General features: G+C 49.5%; 1 protein-coding gene across 3 annotated transcripts in view; it reads right to left on the bottom strand.

The window, feature by feature from the left end:
- Positions 1-303: 303 nt before the first annotated feature.
- The window catches only part of CD276 (CD276 molecule), a 37,755-nt gene continuing 13,882 nt past the window's right edge, over positions 304-24,176 (bottom strand). The window contains exons 2-10 of one of the 3 annotated variants that reach the window (XM_049777875.1): positions 16,555-16,688; positions 12,090-12,434; positions 10,685-10,999; positions 9,954-10,292; positions 8,650-8,946; positions 3,660-3,794; positions 2,993-3,034; positions 2,105-2,140; positions 304-416 (exon numbers count right to left, since the gene is read on the bottom strand). In XM_049777875.1, coding sequence (XP_049633832.1) covers positions 394-416; positions 2,105-2,140; positions 2,993-3,034; positions 3,660-3,794; positions 8,650-8,946; positions 9,954-10,292; positions 10,685-10,999; positions 12,090-12,434; positions 16,555-16,639 — 1,617 coding nt within the window. In that variant the 5' untranslated portion in view covers positions 16,640-16,688 and the 3' untranslated portion in view covers positions 304-393. Of the gene's footprint in view, positions 417-2,104; positions 2,141-2,992; positions 3,035-3,659; positions 3,795-8,649; positions 8,947-9,953; positions 10,293-10,684; positions 11,000-12,089; positions 12,619-16,554; positions 16,689-24,176 lie in introns of those variants that run through there. The other 2 variants (XM_049777876.1, XM_049777874.1) reach the window with 2 other exon arrangements.

Genomic DNA, 24,176 nt, shown 5'->3' with positions numbered 1-24,176 from the left:
GGCTTGTCCCTGACCTAGAGCCCATCAGGACCTGAAGATAGAAAAAATGGGTGAGGAGTAAAGGAAGGGGTAGGTGAGGGGTCAGATCTTTGGAGCCACAAGCAACCAGAGGACCTATGTAGTGTGTCCATTGGAGAAAACAGGTAGTGGGTGGTCTGTGCTGTGTTCATGAGAACTAAGGCAGCTGGATGACAGGAGCAATAAGGCTGTAGGGCAGTCGGTATATGACATCTTTGGGAAAGTGTGTAGAGTGTAGACACACCGGTGTGGGCAGTGTACATTCCATCCATGAGCACCAAGACAAGTACCAAGTCCCAGAGCTGACATTGAGGCCGCAGTGCAGATAGAGGTGGGCATCCCTTGGGCAGGACCAGCCGCCCCTCAGTCCACCAGTCAGGCTAATTCTTGTCCTTCGTCTGCATTTCAGGATAAGAAAGAAGAAAGAGGGAAAAAAAAAACATGAAGCAACTTTTTCAGTCTGGGGAGTGGGCCACAGTACCGGGGCAGGTAAGATAGCTCAGGATAGAAATAGGTCAGAGGTCAGCACCAGAGGTATCCAGGTATGACCCTCAGACCAGATAGACATGGCTGCAGGAGCATGGGACATGAATTTGCTTCACTTCCCTGTCATGGACTGAGCCTGGGGGACCTTAGGGCCACTCATGTCCTAGACTCATGTTTTACTGACTTAGTTTCCACAGAAAAGGACAGGACATGAAGGAACCTGAAGGATACTACCTATGCCTCACTAGGCTCACCCTCTCCCCAGGGGCCAGAGAAGACTGAATTTCCCCCAGTTGCCTTCCATTTCTCATCTATCCCTGCCTGGCTTACGTGTCCACCATTCACTGCCAGCAGGAAACTCCTCTTCCTTTCCCTCCCACAGAGGGGTGCTGGGAAGAGGAAACCAGCTTGCCTCTGGCTGCCATGTGAAGGGTCCTCTAAGAGAATGGAGCCATACCACATTCCACTCCTGGTCCATTTTCCAGCTGTCTGTCCCTATGAAAGGCCCCTTGGGGAGAGGTGGGGCTCTGGGCCAGACCCTAGAAGCCAGGCTGCTGAAATAAGGGGCACAGAATTGCATTGCTCTGCAATCCAGGCCCCATGCACTCTCCAAGCTAGATGTCTTGGATCCTCATTGCTGCTCTCCATCCTTCCCAAACTTGTTGATTCAGAAAGGGCAGAGGGTGTGTGTAGCTTCTCTCTCCAAACCTCAATACAGGTCTCACTACTGCTACTAAACCTACATCATTTAATTTTATTTATTGTGGGGGGGGGAGGTCACACCCAGTGTTGTTTAGGGTTACTCCTGGCTCAGAGCTCAGAGCTCTGGTCTCCTGGCAATAATCAGGGGACCATATCCAGTGCCAGGGACTTGTAGGAAGGAAGCACTATGCCTTGTACTGTCTCCAACCTTCCATTTTGGAGATGAACAGACAGCCACCTTCCCTAATCATCCATGCTAGGATATACTTTATTCAACTAGAAAACTAAATGTACCCTGGGCCTCTCACTTCCAAGGAGATTTGGGGCTGGAGCAGCCCCTCTGGAGTCCGAGATGCAGAAACTAGGTCAATAAAATGTGTGTTTGGGGGGCCGGAGAGATAGCATGGAGATAAAGCGTTTGCCTTTCATGCAGAAGGTCATCGGTTCGAATCCCGGCGTCCCATATGGTCCCCCGTGCCTGCCGGGAGCAATTTCTGAGCATGGAGCCAGGAGTGGCCCCTGAGCACTGCCGGGTGTCACCCAAAAAAAACCACAAAAAAAAAAAAATGTGTGTTTGGGACATCAGTGGCCTTAAAGTCTCCCAGGCTCAGCTCATGACAGGGAAGTGAAGCGAATTTCTATCGTGGGCAGGGCCAGCCTGTCATACTGGATCAGCAGCAGAGCATTTGCCTTGCCTGGGTGAAGCCCTGGGCATCGATCCCCAGCACTGAGAGGTCACAAAACTATCTAGTTGGGGTCCAATGAGAGTCGGGGACCCTCAGCACTCTTCATGGTGCTGGAGGCTGCCCTTCTGGAGGCGAGGAGTCAGAGAACACAGGACAGGGTGATGTCCACCACCCTCCCAACCCCCCAACTTCTCAAGCCCAAAAGTCTTTACCTTCTTTGCTTTCCTTGTGTTTCAGAGGCCGCAGGACTGTGGAAGAGGAAGAATGAGGACAAGGTGAGGAGGTGACACGTGGGAAGGGCAGGGGAGGAATGACAACAGAGGGTTGGAGTGCTGAGAAAAGGATGCCACAGGACTGGAGTGAGGGGGAAAGGCTGCTGTCTGAAGTCTCAGACACCCCACCCCCCGCTCATCCTTCCTCTGCTGCACCTCTGCAAGGGACCATCTAGCCCTCTTGCAGGAGGAAGAAGCTGGAAGCTGCAGCAGGCACCGTGGTCAAACCTCTGTGCACCACTGCTCCTTGCAGTTGCTTATAGCACAGAGAACACACATGACCCCTCATCTCTATGTCACAGATGGGTCCCTGCCTGTGCAAGAGGCGGGCCCCAAGATTTGTCACCTGACAAGGTGCCTGATATACCCAGACATAAGGGCAGAGAATGGACTGGGGTGATCTGGGTATCATCTGCCCTTTTTTCTTCAGGGGCTGAGGCATAGGTTGGTGTCAACTGCATTTCAACAGGGACCTCCCAGCCCTGACAGTGAAGCCTTATAAACTGAGGGCATCCCTGCCTCAGCCCACCCTGGCAAAATACTCTCCCCCTCACTCTCTCTCCCTCCTTCCCTCCCTCTGTTCTCTCTCCCTCCCTCCCCATTCTCTCTCTCTCTCTCTCTCTCTCTCTCTCTCTCTCTCTCTCTCTCTCTCTCTCTCTCTCTCATCTCACTCTCCTGAGGTAGGTTGACTCAGGCCAGAGAGATGGAAGTGGAAGTCGGGGTGGGCAGTCCAGGGAGAGAATCAGGGCAGATGTGCTCCTAGCCAGGTAAGACCCAAACTCAGAGCGATCCTCTGTGGGCTGTCAGAAGCCCCAAACCTCTACTTACCTGTCTTGGATCCTTCTCCATCCCCATCTGGGTCCTCAGCACCTACCAGAAGGAGCAAAAAATACTCTCAGCCCCAATCTCCTCCCAGCAAGCCCTTCTACTTCCCTGCCTAGACCATCCCCCACCCTCACTGCCCCAATCATTCCACTTTCTCATCCACCCCACTGTCCCAATCATCCTACTGCCCTGCCCCACACTGGTGCCCTACCCCAGCCCCAAAACCAGCAGCTCCTTCCTCCATCACCCATGATCTCCATTACCTCTTCCATTCTCTCACTCCCAGCCCAGTCCTTCTTCACCCTGTCCCAGAACACACACACACACACACACACACACACACACACACACACACACACACACACACACACCTACTTCTCATCCCAATCATTCACTCTGCTGGCTACACACTCCATACATCTCCATCCACCACACACGTCCATGCACTTTTATTCACCTTTGCCCAAAACGCTCACTACTTACCTCTGCATGCATCCTGCCATTCATGTCCTGCATTCACACATGAAACAGGCTCCCACCTGTTCACACATACCCCCACTGGTCCCTGGAGAGAGACATGCAGGTTGACATCACAGGCATCCCTCGACATGCAGCGAGAGGCCCATGTATGTGCATGCTGTGGCCTGCATTCTCCTCATAGAGAACTCACCTGCGTTCTCCTCTTCACAACTCTGTTTGATCTTTCTCCAACAAACAAAAGCCAGGGCCAACAGCAGCAACACGAGGCAGACTGAGAGCCCCACGGTCACCCACAGGGCCTCAGGGGGAAATGTCATGGGCTGTCCTGAGAGGGAAAGTGGGGTGAAGTACAAAGACAGTCATGCCTGGACTCTAGCCTCGAAGACAGCACCCTCCAGCTCCAGAGTATGAACTCGAGCTCTCACCCACTCCAGGCCCTACCAGTAAGTAGAGCCGTTACTTACCACACTTTCCTAGCACCCGACCTCTGACACAGACGTGTATGGACTATCCACATGTGACCACAGTGTGGACAAGCACCAGGTTGGCTAACCTGAAGAGCCTGTAGATGATGATGTTCATGAACCTTACAGGCTCTCTCCTGACATTATACCGGTGCTTCCCTTCCATCTTTTGAGGAGGAGTTAACACCTCAGTCAGCTTTTCTCATTCCAGTATAGAAACCTCTGTAGGTTAGACTAATCTGGTGTCCTGAACTTTCCCTACAGAAACAACTGTCTCCTTCTGGCCTCCACACCACTGCCGTCAGTTTCCCCTAAACAGTGCCCCCTCCCTCTCCACCTGGCTTAAGATTTGCCTCCCTGGAATGGAGAGACAGTACATAGAGCTCTGTCTTGCATATGGCAGACATGGGTTTGATCCTTGCCACTACATGATTCCCTGAGCCCTAGGGGGCCAGGAGTGATCCATGAGTACCACTGGGTATGGCCCCCCAAAACAAATAACTTCACCTCCCTGAGTACCACAAAGCTAGCCTATAATGCCAGCCTATAAAGCAGGCATTAGTAAATGTAGGCCCAGTCTGGCCTGTGGCCTGTTTCTGGACAGCTTGCGAGCTAATAATAGTTTTTACATTCCTTTTTCAAAGGGAGAGCAAAAATGGGAAAGGAAGGGGAGGAGCAGAAGTCACAGAAGTCACAGCAATAGGGGTGGTATGTGGCCCACTAAGTTTGATGTGGTTTACTACCATAGGAATCAGGAAGCAGACCCATGGGTAGAAGTGGGAAGGGGTCCAGAGAGGGGGCTCTGGGCTACCCAGTAGGAGGAGTTTGGGACACTGACAGATAATGTGACTGTGGAACACGCCAGCCCCTTGCAAGCATGACGTTAATGTCCAGGTACTGGATTCTCACTAGTTTCGGCAGCAGAATTCTGTTAACAGCTTAGCAAGGCAGCCCTGATTCTTTTGGGGGAGGGTCAGGAGAGCTTTCTACATATCTGAATAAATGATCAATAAAGTGATTTGTTTTTATTTTCTGAACAATTGCCTCCCCTTTTACACTCAGCAGTGTGGGTCTGAGCGGCCTACAACAAGCAAACAAAGCAGGATCAAAATTCAGTCTCATTTGTTTTTATTTGTCTTTTTTTTTAGGGGGTCACACCAGGCAGCGCTCATGGGTTACTCTTGGCTCTATGTACAGAAATCGCTCCTGGCATGCTCAGGGGACCATATGGGATGCCAGAATTTGAACCACAGTCCTTCTGCGTGCAAGGCAAATGCCTTATCTCCATGCTATCTCTCCAGCCCCAATTCAGTCTCATTTGGGGGCTGATGTGATAGGACATCAAAGGACATCAAGGGAGGTCATTTGCCTCTCATGTAGTGACTCTGATCCCCCGTATCTCATATTGCTGCATGAGTGAGTCAGGAGTGACCTCTGAGCACAGAGCCAGGAGTAACCCCTGAACACTGCTGGGTATGAACCAAAATCCTAAACAAGCAAAAAAAAAGAATTCAGTATCATTTCCCCTCCTCACCACATTCTTGTGTCTATAGAGGAACAGGAACAGGGATGGCCTACTTTGGAGCCCTTGGCCTCTATTTCACTTTGGGCAGCTTCGTGCCTATGAGCCCTCCTGGGGCTTTCAGTCCTCGGATCTGGCCTCTCCTGCCCATCCCTGCTGGCTGAGTGGTGCTGAGTGTGCAAGCCCTGGGCCCAGGCTGAAAGATCCAGATCACGAGAGCCTCCCCATTTGGTTTTGTGAAGGGGAAGTTTGGGGCTCCACCACCAGGTGGTGGTTGGGATTGTTCCGGGAGCAGGCGGCACATAATGTTAATAAAACCGAAGTGAACCATTTGCATGGCCATTTGTGTGGCCCCACTTACAGTGCTATCTCTTTAGTTTCTCTTTCCTGGAAATGAGGGCACAGAAACACACTTTCCAGCCGAGAGGGGAACATAAAAAGCCCCTCTCTTCCATCCCCCAGGTACCTGTTTTGTTTTGTTTTTGCTTTGGGATTACAGCAGATAGTGCTCAGGATTTACCCCCCTGGCTCTGTACTCAAGAATCCTTCCTGACAGGTTTAGGGATTGTATGGGGCAGGGGTGGTGATCAAGTTCAACACAAAGAGCCAAAATTTTAAACTGTGAGAGTCTGAGAGCCCCACCACACAGTGACCTGCCAAAACAGACAAACAGTCACACAAAAGCATCTAATTTTAACAATAATCTATTATACACATATTGCATTTCGCCATTTTGAGTGAGGGTAAAAATCCTGCAGTGATGGTAAGAGTGTGCTGTGTCCTCCACACTAAGAACTAATGGCCAGTAGTGGCGTTTGCCTTGCAAGCAGCTGATCCAGGACCTAAGGTGGTTGGTTCGAATCCCAGTGTCCCATATGGTCCCCTGTGCCTGCCAGGAGCTATTTCTGAGCAGACAGCCAGGAGTAACCCCTGAGCACCGCCAGGTGTGCCCCCCCAAAAAAAAGAACTAATGGCCAAATGTGACACCACATGTGACACATGGGTCCCCCCCACCCCCGCTCGCTGGCCCGTGCAGTTGTTTCCGAGGGACGGGAGGCGGGAGGAAGCAGCCTGGGGGCGGGACTACGAGATGGAAGATCTCTCCTCAGAGGTCCCTCCTCAGAAGCAGCAGAACAAAATCCAAACGTGGCAAAGAGCCACAGTATACAAAATAATGATAAGAGGCAAAGAGCCACATTCATTTTGGCCTGTTATGGGGGAATTGGGACTCAAACCCAGGTTGACCATGTGCAAAGTAAGTGCCCTCCCTCTTTACTATCACTCCAGCCCAGTTCCAGCCCTACCACACCCGTGCTCAGTTCACTCAGTCCCTCAGTCCCTGAGATTCCTCAGGGACAGGCCATCTGCAGAGTCCTGTCAGCTATTCTCGCTACCATGGTGGGTTTCTTTGCTGCCAATGTCTAGAGAAACTTTGCCAATCATGCCCGTGGAGATTCCATCTGTTGCCAAAGCCTGTCTCTGTGTCAGAGATCTGCCACTGAAGGGCTCCTGGCACTGCTGTATGCACTGAGGATGCAGAGCCATCTGGTTCTGGACAGAGAAATAGGCCTCTGTCTGCTGAGAGAGTGTCCTCCACCATCAGGGCACCCAGAGAGCAGGCCCTCACTGTGAGGGGCCTTGGGTCCACAACAAGTGCAGGCATGGAGCAGATTCAATGTGGGGTTCAGTTTCCTCATCTCCACAGTGAACGAATGAGAATATTGGCAATGAAAAGTTAAAAAAAAAAAAAAAGGATAGTAGAGAAAGAGATAGTAGAGTGGGTAAGGCTCTTGCTCTATATGCAACCAATCTGGGATTTATCCCTGAAATCCCAGAGTCCTCTGAGCCCTACCAGGAGTGATACCTTAGTATCAAGTGTAAGCTCTGACACTACCAGGTGTGAAGAGATGGATAGAGAAGAAAGACAAGATTGGGCGCGATCAGGGTGGTATGGCTGTAGATGATAGAGAAGGAAGGAAGGAAAGAAGGAAGGAAGGAAGGAAGGAAGGAAGGAAGGAAGGAAGGAAGGAAGGAAGGAAGGAAGGAAGGAAGGAAGGAAGGAAGGAAGGGGAAGGAAGGAAGGAAGGGGAAGGAAGAAGGAAGGCACGTAAAAAGGAAGGAAGGAAGGAAGGAAGGAAGGAAGGAAGGAAGGAAGGAAGGAAGGAAGGAAGGAAGGAAGGAAGGAAGGAAGGAAGGCAGGCAAAAAGAAAGGAAGGAAGGAAGGGGGAAGGAAGGCAGGGAAAAAGGAAGGAAGGAAGGAAGGAAGGAAGGAAGGAAGGAAGGAAGGAAGGAAGGAAGGAAGGAAGGAAGGAAGGAAGGAAGGAAGGAAGGAAGGAAGGAAATGGAAAAGACGGAGGGAGAGAGGATGCTTTGCTGAGGCAGATGAGTATTCTGTCCACAATCACCTCCAGCCCCTTCCATGCACCATCAGGGGTCCAATTCAATAAAGTGCAGGGGGCCCTGATGCCTGCAGACCTTCAGGTTTTCCCCACTCCCACCTGCCCCTGGCGAGTGTCTTCATGATAATAGGCCTCAACCATAGCCCCAAATCTCTGATGCTTCTCTGTACTCCTACAAGTACATGCATAAGGTGGGAGGACCAGAGGGGCAGAATTGGCTGTTCTGACCTCTGAGAACTCTGGTTTGGGGACTGAGGGCTGGACTCCATGCTAACTACAGCAGGACTTTGCTTCTGATGCCCTGAAAGTGGCCCAACCCCTCTTCCCTTTTCTGATGAGACTGACTCCACTGGGAGGGGACAATGTTCAGGGCAGAGACGGGAAAAGTGTTTTACTACCTGGGGCAGCGGAGGGGTGGGGTGGGGGAGAAGGGGAATGTCCTAGCGTCCCCCGCCCCCCCCCCCCGACTGGCAACCTCATAGAGACCCAGATGATTCTCTAGGCCTCTCAATTACATTATGTCCTTGGATGCAACAATTTCCCAGCACCCAGAGCTGTCCCAGCACAACCCCATTCTTCACCCCTTTACCCCAGAGACTAGGCAGGGCTTAATCGCCAGTATGAGAGGCACAAGTCACTTGGAAGGCACATTTGGGGAAGGTAAATATGAAAAGTGACTCTTAGCAACTCCATAAATCAAGTCTGGGAAAGTAATGGTCTACCCAAAAATAGACACTAGAAATTCTGCCAACAGCCCACAGCACCCCCCCCATCAGATCCCTGGCATCTCCCCACCTGTGACGGTGACGGAGCCGTGTGCGTCCCGCAGCAGCACTGGGTTGCGCACCAGACAGCTGTAGGTGCCGTTGGCGCCCAGTACCACGCTCAGCACGCTGCGCACCTCGAATAGGCCCTGCGCATCTGCCATCTGCGACGTGCTCACATTGCCGCTGAGTGTCGCGCCCTGCCCGTCCTGCCATAGCACCTCGGCCTCGGGGTAGCCACGAGAGCTGGAGCAAGTGATGGTCACCGTGTCCCCAGGCCGCAGGTCCTTGTTGGGCTCCAAGGTCATGCTGGGCTTGGAGTAAGGGGCTAGAGGAGGAGGGACCAGGACACAAAGGTCAGGAAGGGCAAAGAATGCATGAGGGGAAGGAAATCTAGACTGAGTATAGGGTTCGCACTGGGTTGAGTAGGGTTCACACTGGGCCGGTTGCAGCGTCTATCTACAATGACTGAGTACAGGGTCCACATTAGGCTAAATTTAGGATCCACACAGGACTGTACAAAGGGCCTACAGTGCTGAGTGTAGGGCTGAGTAAAGGGTCCACATTGAACTGAATTCAGATTCTATATACCGTATTTTCCGGCGTATAAGACGACCGGGTGTATAAGACAAGCCCCTAATTTTGCAGTTAAAAACATAGGTTTAGGCCTATATTCGCTGTATCAGACAGAACGTCCCTGTGCTGCAACTGTATGTACCACAGTGAGCCAATCATAACAAGCAAAGGTTCAAAGGTTCTACTGTCATAGACTTCCTCTCTGACTTTGGCCAATCTGAGCAGGCTTTTGACAGTGTAGATTCGGGTCAGAACATTGTCTAATTTGCATGCATCAAAAGCCTGCTTGGATTGGCTGAGTCAGAGAGGCGGTCCGAGCTGCCTTGCAGTGATTGATGCAGGATGGAGTTGGAAAATTCGTTTCGTGGCAATATCCAGGTGATTTTCGTTTAGCGGCATATCGAAACGTTTTTCGGGATATACTCTGCATATAAGACGACCCCCGATTTTTGGTTGTCTTTATTTCATTTCAAAAGTCGTTTTATACGCTGGAAAATACGGTAGGGCTGTATAAAGGGCCTACACTGAGCTAAATACAGGATCTACACTGGGCTGAGTATAGTGTGCACACCAGGATGAATTCATCATCTGTACTGGGTTGAGTACAGGGTTTATACTAATGGCCCACACTGGACTGAATTTAGGGTCCACACTGCGCTTTATATAGAAGCCTCAGTAATAAAGGGGTATACCAAATAGGCGCTCCCCACTCAACTGCCTCCCAACCTCTTCTGCCACCTGCAAACTGACTCCCCTTACCTGCCACCTGCAGATTGACAGCAGCGCTGCCGAAGTCCCGGATGCTCACGAAGCAAGTGAAGCTGCCCTCATCAGCCACTCGCACACGCTGCAGCCTCAGAGATGCATTGCCCTGGGCCAGCAGGTCAGGGAAGAGAGTGGTGCGGTTGGCATAGGCGCTGCCCTGGTCCTGGCCCTCGGTGAAGCTGTGCACCAGCTGTTTGGTGTCGGTCAGCTGCCAGATGAGGCTGAGCTGGGCCAGGCTGAAGCCGGGTTCGGGTGAGAAGGAGCAGTGCAGCGTGGTATCGGTGCCCACCAGGGCCACCACAGGATCTAAGGGGACCTGGACGTCCACTGTTCCTGAGGGTGAGGACAAGAGGCAGCCAGTGAGGAGAGGAGAAGACACAGGTTTCCCTGCCCTCAGTCCCATTTCTACTACATCCCATTTTCTCCCCATATCCCAAAGTACAGAGTGTGAGGGACCCACATGCATTCTCCCTCACTCTCATGCAAGCCCTACTGGCCCCAGCAGCTGAGCCCCGGTAAAGCCCCTCCACATGGGTCACCATTTTCTGCTCTGCTCATGGCTAAGATCTAAATGTCTCCCCAAGCTCGGCAGAGGCCCCAGACCCATGAGACAGGAGACCAGGAGAGCTCAAATCTGGACTTGGCCTCCACCCACCCGGACTATGCTCCTCATTGCCCTAGAACCCAAACCTCCCTCCTTCCACGAGGAACATCCAGAAGAGAACCTGGGAGGCTTCTGGTGGGCGTGATGGTGACGGAGTCGTGCACGTTCTGTTGCAGCACTGGGTTTTGCACCAGGCAGCTGTAGGTACCGTTGGCACCCAGCACCATGCTCAGCACACTGTGCAACTCGAACAGGCCCTGCCCATCTGCCATCTGCGACGTGCTCACGTTGCCACTCAGCGTTGTGCCCTGCCCATCCTGCCACAACACCTCAGCCTCAGGGTAGCCACGTGAGCTGGAGCAAGTGATGGCCACCGTGTCCCCAGGCCGAAGGTCCTTGTTGGGCTCCAAGGTCATGCTGGGCTTGGAATAGGGAGCTAGGGGTAGTAGTGGGGACAAAGGTCAAGATGCATAAGGGGAAAGGTCTCCGGGCTGAGTATAGAGTTCATACTGGGTTGGATCTTGCCTAGGTGCAAGATCCACAGTTGCAGTGTCCATACTGGATTAAATAAAAGTTGCACACTGGCTGTGAGCAAAAGGGTCCATACTTGGTTATGTAGGGTTGTGGGAATAAAGGGGTTTGATGGACGGTGTCTCCCAACACTCACCTGCCATCTGCAGGCCATCATCTCCCTACTCACCTGCCACTTACAGCTGACACCCTCCAACACACACATATGCACACGCAAACATTCACTTGCCACCTAAAGGATATAATCCCCAATACACACACACACACACACACACACACACACACACACACACACACACACCACTCACTCACCTGCCACCTAATTTCTTTTTTTTAATAATATCTTTATTTAAACACCTTGATTTACAAACATGATTGTGATCAGGTTTCATTCATGTAAAGAACACCCCCCTTCACCAGTGCAACATTCCTACCACCAATGTCCCAAATCTTCCTCCATCCCACCCCATCCCCACCTGTACTCTAGACAGGCTTTCCAGTTCCCTCATTCATTCACTTGGTTATGGTAGTTCTCAGTGTAGTTATTTCTCTAACTATACTCACCACTCTTTGTGGTGAGCTTCATGAAGTGAGCTGGAAGTTCCAGCCCTCCTCTCTTTTGTCTCTGAGGATTTTTCTTAAAATGTCTTTATTTTTCTTAAAAACCATAGGTGAGTGAGACTATTCTGCATCTATCTCTCTCCCTCTGACTTATTTCACTCAGCATGATAGATTCCATGTACATCCATGTATAGGAAAATTTCATGACTTCATCTCTCCTGACAGCTGCATAATATTCCATTCTGTATATGTACCACAGTTTCTTTAGCCATTCATCTGTTGAAGGGCATCTTGGTTGTTTCCAGAGTCTGGATACAAAAATCCCTTCCTCACACCTATATTTATTGCAGCACGATTCACAAAAGCCACCTAATTTCTAACCCTAACCCTGCCACCTAACCCTAATCTCTCGCTCTGTCTCTATCTTTTCTTACCTGCCACCTGCAGACTGACAGCTGCACTGCTGCTACCAAAGTCACGGATGCTCACGAAGCAGGTGAAGCTGCCCTCGTCAGCCACTCGCACACGCTGCAGCCTCAGGGATGCATTGCCCTGGGCCAGCAGGTCCGGGAAGAGAGTGGTGCGGTTGGCATAGGCGCTGCCCTGGTCCTGGCCCTCGGTAAAGCTGTGCACCAGCTGTTTGGTGTCGGTCAGCTGCCAGATGAGGCTGAGCTGGGCCAGGCTGAAGCCGGGTTCGGGTGAGAAAGAGCAGTGCAGCGTGGTATCGGTGCCCACCAGGGCCACTACGGGATCTAAGGGGACCTGTACGTCCACTGCTCCTGAGGGTAAGGATGAGAGGCAGCCAGTGAGGAGAGGAGAGAAGACACAGTGAGTCTCCCTGGTCTCTGTGCCCTCTTGAATCAACTCTGGGCTCTTTCTCCCTCTTTTTTCATACCTGACATCTAAAGTAAGTTCCTCACTTATAGTGTTTCTCATTTTACTCACAGGAATATGCACTCACTCCTGGGCAGGAGAAAGAGTTAATAGTGCAAAAGAGTGGCCCCAACACAGTTCACATTTTGATGGCACACAAATCCTCACTAGTGTAGGAAGAGGGATATGAATGAGGAAAACAAGCTAGAATTAGAAGGTAAGGTACAGCAGGGATGGAACTTGCCTTGCCCTGGCTGAATCAGGTTCAACCCTAGCACTGTTTGGTCCCCTGTGGGATTATGGAATTTGTTTCTACCTCAATCAGTATACACATTCTTACAAATTGGATGAAATTATCTTTGAATGTAGCACCTTGGATTGGTGTTGAGACCGGATGATTCCCCCTTCAAGGTGTGACATTTTCCCTCAGATGAAAAGCTTGGATGGTGGGGCCGGAGCAATAGTGCAGCGGTAGGGCATTTGCCTTGCACATGGCTGACCCAGGACGAAACTTTGGTTCAATCCTTGGTGTCCCATATAGTCCCCCAAAGCCAGGAGTAATTTCTGAGCACATAACCAGGAGCATCACCGGGTGTGGCCCAAAAGCAAACAAACAAACAAACAAACAAATAAAATTGGATGCTAGAGGAAGTCAGCCCTTATGTTTTCCAGATCTCCTGGGAGCTGGTGGCTTGGAGCTGTGGCTGGCTAGGAGCTAAGAGTAATGTGGGGAACTCCTCAAAAGCCTTTTCTCTCTACGTGTGTGTGTGTGTGTGTGTGTGTGTGTGTGTGTGTGTGACAGACAGACAGACAGAGACAGAGAGAGCTAAGACAGAGAGGAGCTAAGTTTCTCAAAAGTCTTTTCTCTCTACGTGTGTGTGTGTGAGAGAGAGAGAGACAGAAAGACAGAGACAGAGAGACAGTGACAGAGACAGACATAGAGAAAGAAAGAGAGAGAGACAGAGAGAGAGAATTATTTTTCCAGACTGCCATCTGATTCCAGACCCACATCTCTCCAGTGTTCTGGTGTTACCAGTTACTGCTAGGAGGGATCCCTGAGCACAACTGGGAGGGTAGTGCCACCAGCCCCCATAAAAAGAGATCAAAGAAAGGTAGTTATTCTGGCGAGTACTTAACATTTGTCTGTGATGGCTGCATTTCCTCATATTTCTTTGTGAATTGAGACGGGTTCCAACAAATCCATACTGAAATGTTAACAGCGGTTTTCACAGGATAAAAAATATTTACACATGGTTTTACTGTTTCTTTTTTCTACGTAAACATGGTTAGAGTTTATATAAGAAAGGAAAACAACCCATACTACTATGGTGAGTGGTAAGGCACATTTTTTCTGAGGATAAGAAGTTGAGAGACTAAGAAGAGGCTCAGGTTCTATCCCCAAGACCCTATGATCCCCTGAACCTTGCTGGATGAGGTTCCCCCCAAAATTTTTTAGCAAAAAGGAATGGTATGGGGCTGGAGAGAGAGCATAGAGGTAAGGCGTTTGCCTTGTATGCAAAAGGTCAGTGGTTCGAATCCCAGCATCCCATGTGGTCCCCTGACCCTGCCAGGAGCAATTTCTGAGCATAGAGCCAGGAGTAACCCCTGAGAGCTGCCAGGTGTGACCCCCCCCCAAAGAGAAGAAAAGAATGGTAATGATGAGGAGCAGGTAAAAACTTCCTGTCATAGAGAGAACAGCCCATGGGGAAGTCCTGAATCAAGATCTAGATTACCAGATGAAGATAGCATAAAGATGCCAGGCTCCTGGCTGGAAAAGCAGGTCCAAGGCCAATCACACAGAGCTTAGAATCCAGTAAGGAACAGAGTTTTTTTAAGTGCCATGGAAGTTTGTGTATTTCAATCAGGCATCATCTGGGAATCCAAGTATAAAACACCAGTTTCTCAATCCTCTATCAGGGAAGACCCTACCACTGCTTTGACATTGACCTACTCAAAAGAGACTTCCTGTAACGAAGAAGAGACTTAACAACAACAACAACAACAACAACCTGCTTTCAAAACAGGGCTCTCTGCATTGCCCTCTAATTGTGAGGTAAAACTAGAGGACACTCCACAGCATCCTGAATTCCATGTAGGATATGACAGATTCCAGCATCTTTAACTACAGAAACTTGACACCAACAACAGCGACTGTGTGAAAAATAAAAGTGTATTGGCACTACAGATAATGACTTGGGTTGGACAACCTAGTATGGCTGAAGCCTAGAGTTGGTCTTATGCCAGAAAACTTCAAGGGTAAGGACTCCTTGTATTTAAGCCAAGGCTTTTCCTTTCCATGTCCCCCATATTTTGCTGGACCTCTGCAAACAATTGCCATTCTAATACCGTTTTTGCTGTGCTCCTTTGACTCTAATCCTTAAAAAAAGACCACTTAAACTTTTGAAGTTAACTTAAACTAATACGCATGTGCATGGAACTGTAAAAAAAAAATACTATGCCTTCAATGTTAAAGGAGTTAGATAAATTTTGTGGCTTTAGATTGCTTTGTGTACTGCTAAGAAATGTTATAATGTGCTACAATCTGGGGGCTTGAGGGACAAAGTAATTGTGCATGAGTTTTGTTTTATTTTTCTTAATGTTCTTTGGCTGAAAGTTCAAAATTAAGGTGTCAGCAAGGGGATTTCTTCTGAGAATTCTGTTTATGGGTGATTGTCTTCCCACTGTAACTTTACCTTGATCTCTTTCTTTGCATCTTTGTTCTCATAATAAAAAAATAAAAATTAAGGGCCAGAGAGATAGCATGGAGGTAGAGTGTTTGCTTTGCATGAAGAAGGACGGTGGTTCGAATCCCGGCATCCCATATGGTCCCCCAAACCTGCCAGGAGCGACTTCTGAGCACAGAGCCAGAAGCGCTGCCGGGTGTGACCCAAAAACCAGAAAATAAATAAATAAATAAATAAATAAATAAATAAATAAATAAATAAATAAATAAATAAATAAATAAATAAAAATTACAAAGAAAACAAAAAACACCAGCTTCTCTGGAACCTAGGTCCCAACTGGACCAGTATCCTTTTGCAACCCTGAAGGGCCGAAACACTAGGCCTAGAGCCTTTTCAACAAAGATGGGGCTGCTTCATCCTTGCCGTCACCTGGTGGCGCTGCGCACTCAGCTTTGTTCCCCAAATGAACAGGAGCGAGCGGGCGGTCTCTCTACCTCAGAGCAGAGACAGCCACTAGGATCTAAAACAGGGAGGTCTGACTGAGGGGCTGCCATGATCAAATGCTGACTCCATGTCAAGCACTGTATGGAATTACTGGTGTCATTTACTGAATACAGCTCTTGAGTGACTGACTGCTCTGTGGACAGTTCCAACTCTGACGCCAGATATGGAGCCTGATTTTTGAAGCAGTGAGGCAGTAAGTGAGGGACTATGTCCATGCTGGGAGAGAGAAAGGGGTTGGGGAGAAGGGACCAGAGAGACAGTAAAGCGAGGAAGGCACTCTGCTGACTCAGGTTCCATCTCAGCACTCCGTATGGTTCCCTAAGCCCTACCAGGAGTGATCCCTGAGCACAGAGCCAGGAGTAAACCCAGAGCATCACTGGGTGTGTCCATACTCCCCCCTCCCCAAACACACACACACACACACACACACACACACACACACACACACACACACACACACACACACACGCTTGGAAGAAGCATATGGGGGAGTTATATTTGTATGAGATCCAGACATTCTTGCTAACAGGTAACATATGAGCAAGGATAGAGGAAACGGTGATGAAATCAGAGGGGGTGGGGGGTTCTGGTAGAGGAAACAACAAGTGCAAAGGTCCTGGGGTGGGACTACTTGAATGGGGCTCTCCCAACCATTCTACACAAGAGGAAACTGAGGCTGAGATACATAACACAAGTTGTCTACTAGACCCCAAGAGGCAGGTGTGTGAATCTGAACATAGGAAGTGGTTCCTCCTGCTCACTCCCACGCTAACGCTGACCCTGGGGGTGCACCTTGGCACCCACACACCCCACCTTCATCCTCACACACTCCCCTCACCTGTGAGGCAAAACCACAGTGCCAATAGAGTAGTGGCCAGGGCCACCCCTGCAGGAGAGCCGGCCCGCAGGGGTCCACACGACATCCTTCCTCCTGGCGTTGACAGCTGGGCTCTCCAGGCTGGACCACCCTGGCTGGAAGGAAGAGGAAACCAGGCATGGATGGGGTGCTTTAGTCTCACACCCTGCTACCTCTGGGCCAGCTGGCAGGCAGGGAGGTCCAGAGGCCCAGCCCACACACTCCCCACCAGACTCCCGGTTTGTTTTCAGGGACTTGAGAGGAAGGATGTGAGTCTCTGCAGGGGCCATCAGGGACTAGGGCCAGGCTAGGAAAGCACACAAAGCCAGGGCTGAAGGTGTGGGCAGTCTGTGTGGGAGGAGCAAAGTGGAGGCTGGAGAACACAGAGGCAGTGAGGTGGAGCCCAGCCTGGGGCCAGATGAACAATAGGCTAAGTAAAGGGTGAGCTATAGTAAACCTTTATTCTGTTGGCTGCTGAAGCTTCTGGAATAGGGGAGGGCTGTGTCAGCACTGCGAGCAGCTCTGAGTGGTGGAAGAAGCATCTCTAGAGGAGGAAAGTGGAAGTAGGTGGGACTGGGGATAGGGGTGGGGTCACAGAGGCTGGCAACACAGCAACCAACCAGCACCCCAGAGTTCCTGGGAATCAGAGAAGGAACTGGAATTTGATGAGTCACATTGGAGCAGACAAGTCCAGGGAAGAGATGGGGCCAGGGTCCCAGGGCTGGGGTCATAGTTGGATGAGGGGGTCAGATCTCTCTCATTCCCAGCTTTGCCCTCCACCCACCACGCACCCCCATCCTAGCTTTCCCAGTTGTCTGCTTTGGGCTTTCAGCTACAGACAGATGTCGGCATCAGCAGCTAAGGCCAAGGGTCAGGGGCAGCTTTGTCTCACATGCGAAGCACCGATGCTCCCATTTCACAGGAGAGAAACAATGATGACCCAGATGAGAGGGACCTTCTGTGTCAGTGAGCACAGCGGAGTAGACTCCACCCTCCAGCTACCCAGCTCTGCCACTGTCACCATCAGCCAGGAATAAGCGCCCACACCAGTCACAGGAGGGCCTGACCTCCCTTCCTAGACAGTAGCCGCAGTCTGTGGCAGGGCCCAGGGAGTCCCTGAGCCAAACAGGGTGCATCCTCCGGCCAGTTGGGCAGAGCAGGGGAAACCCCTTCAGCTGCTTCCTTTCCAGACACTTCCGATCCCTCCTGGCCCTCAGAGCCCTGCTGTCTGCCCAGTCAGCAGCCTGCGCACCCCATTCACAGGGGTACCCCTGGCAGGCGTTGCATCCTGCTGGCCCAGGGCCCACAGGGCTCACAGGAAGCGCTCACACAGGGCTCACAGGAAGATCTCACAGGCCACAGAACAGAGCTTCGGGAATACCAATTAGGAGGCTCCTTCCAGATTAAACGTGGTCTTCCAGGGATCACCTCCCACAGCCTCCACCCACGGGCCCCCTCTCCATGGCCCATTGCCTCCTGCCAGGTCCTCTGCCTCTCCTCCTGGCCCTGCTGTCTCCACTCTGTCCCTGCCAAGCGCATTCTCCGTGGGAGCCTCCACTTAGGACTGAACAGGAATCTGTTTCCTGACCTCTCCAGCTCCAGAACCTCCCTGCCTCCCCACTGTTCCTGGTAGAGCCCTCAGGCCTGGTCTTCCCCACCCCCCACAGCCCCCACACTCACCCAGTCTGCCATTGGGCTTTTACTCCATAGGGACTTGACAAAATGTCTGACACCCTCTGAATGCGGAGGTCAAGCCACACCTTTCCTGGTGAGACTTAACAGGCTCCATAGGGCCACAATGTCTTCCCCTCTCAATTGGGATTCCCAGGACAGTAGCATCTGATACCTTTTTTTCCTATCCCAGCCACCAGATCCTCAAGGCTTCCCACAGAACTGTTCCCATGGAACTGAAGGGAATTCCACAACACCAAAGGGTCTCTCCCAAACTCATACCCCAGGAGCCATTGCAGGAAGGAGGGACACATATATATTGCTGCTCTTCCCCAAGAGGCCTGGAGACACAAGGCCAGCCTTTGTCCCTGGGGACACAGAGCCTTGCAGAGATAACACTGCCCACAGGCAAGTGTCCTGGAGCCTGCTACATCTGTCCTCCTACCCATCCTCCTCCTTCGCAGACCCCACCTTGCCTGCAGAGAGCACAAAGGGCCCAAGGGGCCTGACCACATTGGGTCTGGGGCAAACCAGCACATCCACCCAGGCATGGCTGTAGCATCAGGGACCTTCCCAAGAAAAGTGTTTTCATCATATTAAAACCAAATGCCAGGGCTAAGAGTGGATGGTCTGCTAAGGTGCCCAGGACGAGAGTGACCCTTCTCTCCACTCCATGACCAGTCTCTCTTCTCCTGCCTTAGCAGAGGTTGTTTAGGCAACCATGCCCACCAGTACAGGAAGATGTCAGTCACGTTCCTAGTGAGCACTTCCAGGGTTATGATGAGCCCAGGATCCAGATCTCTGAAGAGCATGACAGCAGCAGCACCTTGAAACTGCCAGGGAACTGGACTCAAGCCCCCCTTTTTTCTGGTTTTGGGGTTTTAGTTCTTGGTTTTGGAGCTTGCTTCTGGCTCTGCATTCCTGGTGAGCTCAGGGGACCACAACGGATGCTGAGGAATGAACTTGGGTCTGTCACAGGCAAAGCAAATTCCCTCTCTGCTGTATTATTGCTCTGGCCCTTCACCCTTTTTTATAGTCAGAGAGTTGGATTTCTATTCCCCAGAAGTGAAGGAGTCCTTGACTACATGGATTGATTGATTCATTCATTCACTTATGCACACGTTTATTCATGGCTTCATTGCTGTGCAATCGGAGGTGAATATCCCTGCCTAAGATCCTTTGCATAAAAGTGCTTTGCTGACGTTGGTGGAAATATGTTTAGATTTGAAGTTTTCAGGTACTAGGTTCCTAAGTTTGAGCCAATGAGCTGCCTTGCATGGGTCACACTAAAACCAACAAAATAACCAAGACCAAAGTTATACCTATAACTAATACTTATTTTTTGCCTCTGCTGTGGAATTTCAATTTAGGCACATGGCCACTTGGCTAAAAACTACAAATCCCAGACGCCCTTGTACCTGCCCATGTGACCATTTTCTGGCCAATCAGATGTGAGAGGAACTGATGTATACAATTTCTGGGCCATGCCCTTAAAGAGAAGGCACATGTTCTCTCCTCCGCTGCTTTTGCACAGAATAGAGCAGACTTGGTATGTCTTCTGGGATTTGCTTCCAAACGCAACACCCTAGGGACTACTAAAGTCAGTCCTGAATAAGTCAGCCCTGGATACAACAGGACTGTCACGTGGGTGAGAAACAAGCATCTATGGTCTGCTGTTGTTTTTGAGTCTTGCAGCATGGGAAAGAACTACCAGTAATTTCAAGAATCATCTTTCTTTTCTTTCTTTCCCCCTAGTTTCCCCCTCTCCCCACCCCAGGGTGGGTGGGAAAATCACCACTACTCAGCACAGCAAAAGAAAACATACCTCAAATAGATGTTCAGAAAATACAATGGAGATGACTCTTATCAGAGACCTTCAGGATTGCCTGGGCCAGCTAGAGGACCTTTCAAGCCCATACATAATGGGGTTTGGGAGTGAAGGGATGAGAGAGTCAAGGAGATGCTGAAGTTTGGCGCACATGAGCCAATGTGAGCACTCAATAATGTGGAGTGTATGGGCCGGAGCAATAGCGCAGCAGTACGGCGGTTGCTTAGGACGCAACCAATCCAGGACAGACGGTGGTTCGAATCCCGGTGTCCCATATGGTCCCCCAAGCCAGGAGCGATTTCTGAGCACACAGACAGGAGTAACCCCTGAACATCACTGGATGTGGCCCAAAAACAAACAAACAAAAAATAGTAGGAGTATGGAATCTAGAAATGAGGTGCATTTGGGGGGAAGAATGAACCTATAGAGCTTGAGCTATAGATCATCCAGATTTAAAATGTCCAAGGAATGGAGCCGGAGAGATAGCATGGAGGTAGGGCATTTGCCTTGCATGCAGAAGGTCGGTGGTTCAAATCCCGGCATCCCGTATGGTCCCCTGAGCCTGACAGGAGCGATTTCTGAGCATAGAGCCAGAGTAACTCCTGAGTGCTGCCGGGTGTAACCCAAAAAACAAAAATAAAATAAAATGTCCAAGGGAGAGGGAGAGAGCAATAATACAATGGGTAGAATATTACCTTGTATGTAACCCACCTGAGTTTGACTGTTGGCACCTCATATGGGTCCCCTGAACCCACCAGGGTGACCCCTGAGCACACAACCAGGAGTTATCCCTGAACACAGCCCCAAACAAAAATGTCCCTGGGACTCTAGACACAGAGCTCAGACCAGAGAGGGACAAGGTATGGAAACCTAGGTGGGCTCACAGGAGATGATAGAATGAGAAGCCCCACAATAAGTTCTAGAGAAACTGTGGAAGTTAAGAGCAAGGTATCAGAACCAGAAACCTTTCTCCCCTCCCCACTACACCATATTTGCTATTACAATAAGAGATGCCCCTGTGCTGCGAAGGTGGTGCTTTTCGTCTACTGGTGGAGAGTATGCCTTCCACTGAGCCAAGATATATCTCCTGCACAGATAGACCATGCCTTTCCTCATCAATTAACCCTCTTGGATCCCCTAAAACAAGACGGTCCCTAACAAAAGGTCCTCAAGTACTTGATCTTCCTTTCCCTGTAGATCACATCACCACTTGGCCATGTCATCATGTCCATCAAAATAACCCAAAGTAAAGACCAGGACTGACAACTAGAAGTCATGTCCGTACAATGATACTGCTCCCAAACTATGCTGTCATCACCTTGGGGAAAAGAGGAGTGAAGCTGAATAAAATGCTACCTTTGCTACTATGCAGTTTTATCCAGTTAAACTGGGTCTATCCTGTCATGATGGAAGATGATGATGATAATGATGATAGAATAACTATCACAGGAAGTTGACCATCTTAACTATACAATTTAACTACGATGACAGTGTTGTATAATCAGGTAACAATCTTTTGAAAGGCTGGGGTTGGTGAGGGGTTAAGTTTGCTGAGAATCACAAACTAGAGGCGCAGTGCTCACACATACACTTTGGTTGTGATGACTGAGAGTGCACCCATCTTTGTAGGCCTGGGTATGACAAATGTCAGAAGCTCAGGGACCACTGTGAGCATGTGGTATAGTACCTCAGATAAAACTTGCTAGTCTTGTGCCTTCAAGGTGGACGATCTATCACTGAGCCACATCCTCAAGTTCCTGAAAGTCTTAATCTGACTGTACACAGAAGGTGCACCATATTGTTCTGGGTGGAGACAGGAACAAACAAATGAAGCTCAGCCCCTAAGGTTGCTCTCCTCTCCCTGCCTTTTCTCTCTGTCAACAGATCAGCTAAAAGCAGATGGGAACTGGAAAGTCCCAAGGTACAAGGTCCTGCTGTTTTATCAACATCCCCACTGTTCAGGGCTTTCAGTTTAGGCACTGTTCTGCTTGTAACCCATGACCACCTTATCCATCTCATGCCCAAGGGTGAGGAGATTTCATGATTGCTCTATAGCATAAGAAGGAACTCATGAAAGGCTCACCTGGAACAGATGGTAGGTAATTGGCTCTAGGGGGTTTGTCAGATTAAACATAGGAGCACCAATCTGTTCCTTCCACAATCTACTTTATTCCCTCATAAAGATGGTTATTATTACTTTTCAAGTCTTCTAGCATTAATTATCCATTTGTGTAACAAAATACTTTAGTCTCTATATACCAGGCAACATGCCAATCAATTGTAAATGTTCTCATTCTCAAGTTGGTTTTATTATTATAGGAAATAAATTACCTATAAAATAATAACAAAAACCAACATTTGTTGGATGTCTGCTATGTAACAGACTATGTTCAAAAGGCTATACACAATACGAACTTCTTGAGGTTTTCCAATAACTCTGATGTAGGAACTGTTGTTTATTTGTTTGTTTTTTTTCACAAATAAGAACATTTAGGACATTTAAATGAGAACATTTAGAGACATGTGAAAAAACTTGGTCAGGGGGTTGGAGAGATAGGAAAATAGGAGCTTCCTGCTTACATCTGACCCAGATGCAATCCCCAGTACCCCAAAGGGTTCCCTGACACCTACCAGGAGAAAGCCTTGAGCACAGAGTGGGGAGGCAAGCAGGGCTGATTGTGGAATGCAGGCAGGTGCATGCCAGTGTGCTCCTGACTCTATCCCATCCCTATAAAAGAACTTACCCAAGTTACAAAGCTGCTAAATGGTCTATTTGAAACATCACATATTTAACTTTTTTTAAATTTGGTGTGGGGGGGGCTATTTTGTTCAAGTTTAGCATTCAATGTGGTGCTTGGACTTATTCCTGGCTCTACACTAAGCGATCACTCCTAGCAGGCTCTGGGTACCAAATGAGGTGCCGGGGATCCAACCCAGATTGACTATGTGCAGAGAAAGTGCCCTTCTCTATATTATAGCTCCAGACCCTAATTTTTTAATTTTTAAATGCCCCCTTCCATTTGTGGCATTGCTGTCATTTTGCATTGATCAGGGCTGCACAAACTTGCCGCAGTGCTTACACACGGCATGTGGGACACCTGCTGGCCCATGAGATTCACACATGTCAGAGCTGAAGTGCTTGACAGGAGTTACACATTTGGTTGTGGTGCTCCCCAGAGACCATATTTTTGGTTTTGGCATTTGAGATCTGCAAAGAGCAGAGTTACTGGGATCAGAGTTACTGGGCATGTGGTGAAGCAGCTGTGACAGGGTTTGTAAAGCAGGTGCCTAAGGTTCAGGTGCTCCCAGGCCCTCTTAAAATAATCACACTTAAGGAGCTGGAGTAATAGCACAGTGGAAGGGCATTTACTTTGCACACAGTCAGCTTGGGACAGACCCGAGTTTAATCCCTGGCATTCCATATGGTCCCCCGAGCCTGCCAGGAGAAATTTCTGAGCACAAAGCCAGGAGTAACCCCTGAGCACCACCGGGTATAGCCCAAACCTCCCAAATAAATAAATAAATAAAAATTTAAAAATTTAAAAGTCACATTTAAAAAATAAAAACAGAATGGCCTGGAGAGATAGTACAGTGGGTAAGGAATTTACATGCTTTGCATGCAGTCTATAAGAATTTGATCCTCAGCACCCCATATGGTCCTTTGAGTACTTCCAGGAATAAGCCCTGAGCACCATCAGAAACAAGCCCTGCACACTAACAGATGTGGCCCCACAAACCAACAGAATGATAATAAAATAAAATAAAAACGGACAAAATGCACAGGGAGGAACTGGAGTGATAGTACAGTGGGTTAGGCATTTGCCAAGCACACAGCAGACCTAGGTCTGATCCTCAGCATCCTAGATATTCCACAAAGCATCACCAGAAGTTATTCCTGAGTGCAGAGTAAGGAGCAATCCCTAAGCTTGGTGTGGCCCCAAAACAAGCAAACAAAAAAATGCATGGTAAAAGTCTAGAATAAACATAGAATATGACAAGTTATTTGATGCAGGTTTATACCAGGTATTGGAGTTATACAGGACTTAGCTAGGAGCTCGAAAGGACCCAGAACTTCGGCTGAGGGCATAGCATCATTTCAGAGCAA

Source organism: Suncus etruscus, chromosome 1 (genome assembly GCF_024139225.1).
Source record: "Suncus etruscus isolate mSunEtr1 chromosome 1, mSunEtr1.pri.cur, whole genome shotgun sequence".
In the NCBI taxonomy this organism is placed as follows: Eukaryota; Metazoa; Chordata; class Mammalia; order Eulipotyphla; family Soricidae; genus Suncus; species Suncus etruscus.
Note: the sequence above shows the minus strand (reverse complement) of the source record. Positions and strands in the feature narration are given on the sequence as shown.